This window comes from Chenopodium quinoa, unplaced genomic scaffold (genome assembly GCF_001683475.1).
Source record: "Chenopodium quinoa cultivar QQ74 unplaced genomic scaffold, ASM168347v1, whole genome shotgun sequence".
Lineage (NCBI taxonomy): Eukaryota > Viridiplantae > Streptophyta > Magnoliopsida > Caryophyllales > Amaranthaceae > Chenopodium > Chenopodium quinoa.
The window spans coordinates 5455458-5462858 of record NW_018745413.1 but is presented as its reverse complement, the minus strand read 5'-3'; the positions used below and the strand labels follow the sequence as shown (position 1 = coordinate 5462858).

The following is a 7401-nucleotide window of genomic DNA, read 5'->3' as shown; positions in this document are numbered from 1 at the left end:
TTATTATTTTTATTATTATCGTTATTATTATTATTATTATCGTTATTATTATTATTATTATCGTTATTATTATTATTATTATTATCGTTATTATTATTTTTATTTTTATTATTATTATTATTATTGTTATTATTATTATTATTATTATTAAATTTTTATTTTTTCCAAATATAAATTATAATTATGGATGCTAATATCAACCCCAAAACAAATAGAAAGAAGAAAAAAAATTTGGGTCAAAATATGATCCCGAATCAAGCCAATTTTCCTCCAATTCACCCAAATTTTTCACAAACACCCACAAATATTCCCCATAATTTTTCTGGAGTTTATCCTCAAATACCCCAGTCAAGTTTCCCAAATAATCCACCAAATTTCCCTCAAAATTTTAATTTTTCTCAAAGCAGTTCAAATTTCCCACATCCATCCATGATACCAATGGGTTACGGTGAATATGGTGCTGCATCTGGTTATTTTCCGTCACAACAACCGAATCCCAATATTTGGGAATCGAGCAATGTCTTATCTGAAGAAGATGAGGCAAATGAAGAATGCGAGGATGATGGTGAGGGAAATGAAACTCCTTCTCCCCATCAAAACTTCACTCAAATGTTACAGCAACCACTCCAATCAACTCCGGAATTTCGTGTTAGTGGTTCAAACAATAGAGGTTGGTCGCGATCAGAAACTGCGGCTCTTATATCCGGCTACATGAACACCAACACCGACATAATTACCGGCACAAATCAAAAGAAGGGTGTATTTTGGAAGAGAGTCTTGGACGCATACGATGCTGCCAGGGAATCGAATGCAGATGAAATATCCCTACGAACTATTAGCAGTTTGAAGGGAAGGTGGATGCGAATCTCTGAAGCCGTGTTAAAGTGGTGCGGAAGCTATGATAAGGCCCGGAAGCGAAAGGGAAGTGGCTATAACGAAGATGATGTTATCCAAGAGGCCCACAAAATCCATGAGAACTCATTCGGACGATTCACCTTCTACGAGGAATGGATCCAATTAAGGAAGTGGGACAAATTCCGGTCTTTCTTGGACCAACAAACATCCAAGCCTTCGGTGGGACGTCCACATTCAACTCCACTGACGGATGAGTCTGTAGGGAGCGGAAGTAGTGGGAAGAGGACACGGGATGAGGGTGACAATTCCTCACCTACTACACCAACCAGCGTGGGTGTCGGTGATGAGAGAGTAGCTCGTGCTGAAGGTATTAAAAAGGCTAAGTCGAGATTGAAGGGTAAAGCTCCATCAAGTCAAGCATTTAAGGAATAGAAACATTCAACAGCCGATTGCAGCTACTTGGGGATTCGATGAATGTGTCAAACGAAGCAGAAATGAAGAGACTTGAAATACAGGAGCGCAAGGAGGCAAGGAAACAACGGAAAATTGAGCTAGAGCAATATAGGATCAACTGGGAGCAACTATCTCGTCTAGAACAGAAAGTAAACCGAGAACAGTGGGAAGACGAAATGATAGTAATACTTCGGAACAATATTCAACGTTTCAATAATGATGCTTAGTGTCCTTTATTTTTATTGTAGTTAAGTGTGTTCAATTCCTTTGTTGTTCTTCATTTTCAGTAGTGATAAGTTTTCAATTCCAGTTCAACCTCTTGTACTCATTTCCTTATGTTTGTACTTTATCAATTAATCAGTAAAATGGATCTTTTCCATTTTCCCATTTTCATAGCCCATGTGATCTTATTCTGTTTATTCAATTATTTCAATTTGTCTCTTTATATATAATTGTGTCAGTATCTTAATTTCCCCTTTGTTAGCCCATGTGAAACCCTTCTTCTCCATTCAATTTCTGTGTGGTTCTAAACCAGTGTTGGTCATAGCCCATGTGAAACCCTTCTTCTCCATTCAATTTCTGAGTGGTTGTAATTCATTGTTTGTCATAGCCCATGTGATCTTTGTCTCTTTATATTCAGTTATTTCTGAAGAAGAATTACAAATTAGTTCACTATAAACAAACACCATTCTTTCATTTTTTTTACACACAAACACATAAATCGTTTGCAGTTACTATTAGCAAACCTCACTCTATCTTACAGTTCTTACGTACAAAATGAATTCAAACAGTTTAAACGAAAGCTCAACCGATTCCTCTTCATCTTCATCTAACTCGGATGATGAGGGAAGGGAGCTTAGAGTTCAACAACGTAATGAAGTGTGTCTTATGATACAACACGTAACGCATGAGTACATTCCACCAATTATTCAAGCTGCCACTCAGCAACGCCGACGCAAATCTACTGAGCCCCGAAAGGATAGGGGACGCGAAGAAGGTCATGCACGGTTATACAATGACTATTTCGCGGAAGTCCCAGTTTATCCAAGTTCCTTGTTCCGGCGCCGGTTTTGAATGCGTAAACATGTGTTTGAGCGCCTTCTGAACGCAGTGACCCAACATGACCCCTGGTTTCAACAAAGGCGAGATGCGGTAGGTCGTCTTGGTTTGTCTCCACTTCAAAAGTGCACTGCGGCCGTTAGACAACTAGCTTACGGGTGTGCTTCAGACGCTTGTGATGAGTATGTCCGTATAAGTGAGGCAACTTCACGATTGGCACTCCAAAAGTTTACAGAAGGTGTCATCAACCTGTTCGGTGATCAGTACCTACGCCGTCCAAACATCGCAGATATGGAAAGATTGCTACGTATTGGGGAAGAACGTGGATTTCCTGGCATGATAGGCAGCATTGATTGTATGCACTGGGAGTGGAAGAACTGTCCACACGCATGGAAGGGGCAGTATCAAGGAAGAGAAGGAGTTGCAACTCTCGTACTGGAGGCAGTTGCGGACAGAGATCTATGGATATGGCATTCGTTCTTTGGGATGCCAGGTAGCTGCAACGATATTAATGTGCTTCATCGATCCCCTGTGTTCGAAGACGTCTTAGAGGGTCGAACACCTCCTGTGAACTTCGTAGTCAATGGTCATCATTATACGAATGGGTATTATCTTACTGATGGAATCTACCCTAGATGGGCTTCTTTTGTGAAATCCATTACGAGTCCACAAACTCGTCAGGATCGTTTATTCGCAAAACACCAGGAAGCTGCAAGGAAAGACGTTGAACGCGCATTTGGGGTCCTTCAAGCTCGTTTTGCCATTATTAAAAAGCCGTCTTTGGCGTGGGATACCGACATACTCCACAATATCATGCTCGCCTGCATCATAATACATAATATGATCGTTGAAGATGAACGAGAGACGTATCAAAATAACGTTAATACCAATGAGTTTATGAATGCTGGAGGCAACGCTAATGAGGACACTACCGAGTACCGTACTGATCGTATTGTGGATATCGGCTTATACTTGTCTCGTAGAACAGAGATTGAGGATCAACAGACTCATTTGCAGCTAAAAAACGACTTGGTCGAACATATATGGAATAAATTTGGTAACAACGAAAACTTAGGCAACTAGGTTTACAACAAATGGTTATCCCTAAGGACATCTTACAAAACGATGTGTAGTTGTTTTTTTTTTTTAAATAAAATGTACTAGATTATAGTTGTAGAACTGTAATCACGATTTGTACCTCTTTTTTTTTTGTTAATTAAAATTAGCTGCGTTGTTGTTTAAAAAATATTAATCACAAGAATTAGTTTTTTAAAAAGCTGATAAAAAAATGCGATAATTTCTTAATTAGTAATCACGATTAAAATATTAAATACGTCAATTACTTACATTGACATCGGGTTAATAAATTATAATTATGAAACAAAAAAGATTATATTTACAAATATAAAATAAGATGGGGTAGGGAGTATTGATGATGAACCATTGTTTAGTGTTCATTGTTAAGAGTGAATATTGTAAATGGTTTGTTGGGTTGATGTGGATGAGAGAGAAATGGTGATAGTGACCCATGAACCATTTTTTTTGTGTTCACCAATAATGATGCTCTAAGGATGCATGATCCATATGTGTTTGAAAATTGCAAAGTTTTGGCCACGTTTGAATCAACTCATAACCAACATGTCGTTTTGGATTTAAAGGCATGTTTGGTAAAATTAGTTGGCCTGGATTAATATTTATCAGTTGTGTAAATAGATATTAGATGTGAATTACTTTTTAAGTAGTTATTTTCTTAATACTTTTACGTGGACCATGTAATAGGGTAAGAAGTGATAGATCTGGAAATTTTCCGTACCATAAAAAAGAATAAAGTAGAAAGATATATTAAAAAAAAAAAACATATTAAAACAGAAAGTAAGAAGATAGGAAAAAAAAAAAAAAAACTGAGGGAATACATTATATGTGTACAATTTAGGGGACAAAAGCTCCAACAATAACCTAGCAAAATTTGAATTATTCTACCACATTGTAGGATCACGGATGAATTGATGCTCTAAAATCTATTAATGTCATTGTTTCATAATGAATCTATATAGAACAATGGTGTAGAATGAAATAAAATCAAGTGGTAAATATTATAGTAACCTCAGTTGATTGAATAAAATCTGGCCTGCCTCTTTGGAATACTAGACCTTTAAGTAAGGTAGACATCTTTTATGACTTCTATATGTGAAAAGTAGTTAAATCTCTTTAGCAAATGAACTTTCTTTGGGATAAAGTAAAAAAAAAATGCTCTAACATGTTTCACGTACTTCAACTTAAGATTAGTAGGTACATTGTGTTAATTTTGCGCAGACGTTAGATATACACACTTTTTAAAAAAGAAAAAAAAATTATTAGAGAAGATCAATCTGTAAAATGAAAAAAAATTATGAAGGAAAAAGAATTTATTATGTATACACCAAGAATATAATAGAAGTTTAGTTTAAAATCTTGTATTATGGTATAATCTTATTAAAATGACAATTTTTCATGTGGCTAGCTACACGACCGGGGTTACTCGATCAAAGGTTATTCAATCGATCGTCGGGGGTTACTTGACCAGGGGCTATTTGGCCGACGTTACTTGATGAAGGGTTATTAAACTCTAGTCCCAAACATTATATAACAATGTTGCAACCAACTAAGCCAATTTTTTTTAAACCCGTCAAATGATAAGGCTAACAAAATCCCAATGATAGTTGCAACTTAATAGTATTATACAATTTTTGGATCACGGGGCGGGCTGTGGCCTAGGCTGGCCACCGATCCGTCTATGCTGCAAGGTGTGGCTAGCCACCCCAAAAAAAGCAATGAAAATATCATTACATGAAATTTCTTTATTTTTTTTCCTTTTCACCACTTGTTAGATTTAGAATTATGTAAGTAATAGTGTCAAAATCAAAAAAAATTTACTCAGTATTATTTTAAACACTTGAAATTTTTTGTAAGGACATTCTCAATTAATATATGTGATTGTAAAAGTTCGGGAAAGTATTATTCTTACATCGATCCATGCTAACTTGTTTCTTAAGTACAGAATCCAAGTGTTCACAAATCACAATATATAAAAGTATAGAGCTGAAAAATCACCTTAAACCAACTCATACAATTTAAACAAACAAGAAAAAAAAAAATTTTTCCCTTCTTTACTAATTATGTTGAAAAGTTATAAATTTTTTCAGCCTTTTCTTTTTATACAAAGGATTTATAACTTTATTGTAAATATCAATCTCCTAGTAAAAATCCTAGAAACTCTAAATAAAAAAACCCCAGAATTAGAGAACGACTTTACAGATTTAGTTAACACAAAGGATTCCCCTGAGAATAGAAATGATCGAAAAGCTATTGAAAATGAGGCAATTCTCCATCAAGAATGTTACGATAATTCGATTTCGAACGAGCAAGAGAAAGCTACAAAATCCGAGTGTCTAAAAGATGGTAAGGAGGTAAGAAAACGAGTTCGACATAAGAGTAATGTTGCCCTAGACTTTACTAACGATGAATGTATACATAAAGATTCACAAGAAAGGAAATGTGAGGATGAAAATAATATGGTTACTAGACCGGAGACGCCCATGTTTACTAGAGGTTTTATTAATATAAATGTGAAATCGGATGAATATATTCGAAGTAGAAAGGAAGCTATGCAAAGAAATTATAATTTGGATATAAAAAAAGCATAGGAAATTGCATAGAAATTTACTTTAATATGCATGTATGTGCTATGATTTTATAATTAATGATCGTTGTATGATGTTGTTTCTAATAATCTTTAGCTCGTCACATTTATTTTTCCATGCCATTTTAGCTTAATTGTTTTATTTAAAATTCAGCTAAACTATGATTTTAAAAAAGACTTAGTTGGTTGAAGAGAGGACACAAAAAATTGTTTCAAATACTTACGCTTTGTTTGGATAGCAAATAAGGAAGAAAAGGAAGGGGAGGAAAAGAGGAGGAAGGGAAGGGAAAAGAAAAGGAGGGGGAGGTGAACTCCATTTTCCGTCTAAATCTTTTCAAATTTGGAGGAATTATGCTTATTAAAGAGAGAGGGAAAATAGATTCTTCTCTCCCCTTTCCCTTCTTTCCGGCCCATTCTTTTACCCAAACATGATAGTTTGTCCCCCTCCCTTTCTCTTCTCTTCTTTCCCTTCCATTTCCTTCTATTTAATGTTAAGTTTCAACATAGAACTAATAATACGGCCAATACTCAATACTTCAATAGGTCACGACTCTCTCCTCCTTCCTCTCTTCAAAATCGTAGCCTCCATTGTTGAAATTGAAGGGGATTCCATCTGTTTTAACTGGTGGCTAGAAAGCCCTAATCTTTATTTCTCTAAAGTTTTTTTAGGTTTTATAATAATGCTTCCTTCTTTAGGGAGAAACTTTTCTCCCTCGAAAGAAAGGGTTATCGATCTCCTTCGAAAGACAAGGGTTTTTCGAACTCCTTTGAACAACAAGGTTTATCTCCTCTTTTAGGGGGATAAATTTCTTAGTTTTGAATCCATGATATTAGATCTAAGCTAATGGATTGTCATGAAATTATTTCATTGGCGATCGAAAAGTTATCAAGTTTTCGAATACAGACATATAAATCAAAAGGAAAACATCCTTACGTCTATAAAGGATCGTTATATTATCTCTCCAACAAGACTATGTTTTCCAGCGATACAAGAGGGAGATGTTCCACCACAGTACAAATCTACTCAACGATTATAGTTTTTGTGAAGGAAAATTTATTTCATTCAATATCTTATGTATTTGTTAACATCGAATTCATATTGTAAATGTCATATGACTTTTAATTAATGAAATATTTTTGCTATTAAAAAAAACATAGAGCTAATAACCAACTTGATAAACGGTTTAAGTTTTGATGTGTGAAACTCATGACTTGTGAGGCTGTGATGAAAGTGTATGATGACCACATTAATGTCTTTACTAGGAGCTCACTAGTCGTAGTATGTCTATAATTCTTGCTTGTGTAGCTTTGAGCGAGTTTAAAATCTGGGCGAATATTTAATTAACGCCCGCAAA

At 35.3% G+C, this 7401-nt stretch overlaps 1 protein-coding gene and 1 pseudogene across 1 annotated transcript; both read left to right on the top strand.

Moving 5' to 3' along the window:
• Positions 1–438: 438 nt before the first annotated feature.
• LOC110713488 (glutathione S-transferase T3-like) lies at positions 439–1287 on the top strand. Its single transcript, XM_021891931.1, has one exon. The coding sequence runs from the start codon at positions 439–441 to the stop codon at positions 1285–1287; it is 849 nt and encodes a 282-aa protein (XP_021747623.1).
• A 635-nt stretch (positions 1288–1922) lies between these two features.
• Positions 1923–3633, top strand: LOC110713449 (annotated as a pseudogene).
• Positions 3634–7401: the final 3768 nt, after the last annotated feature.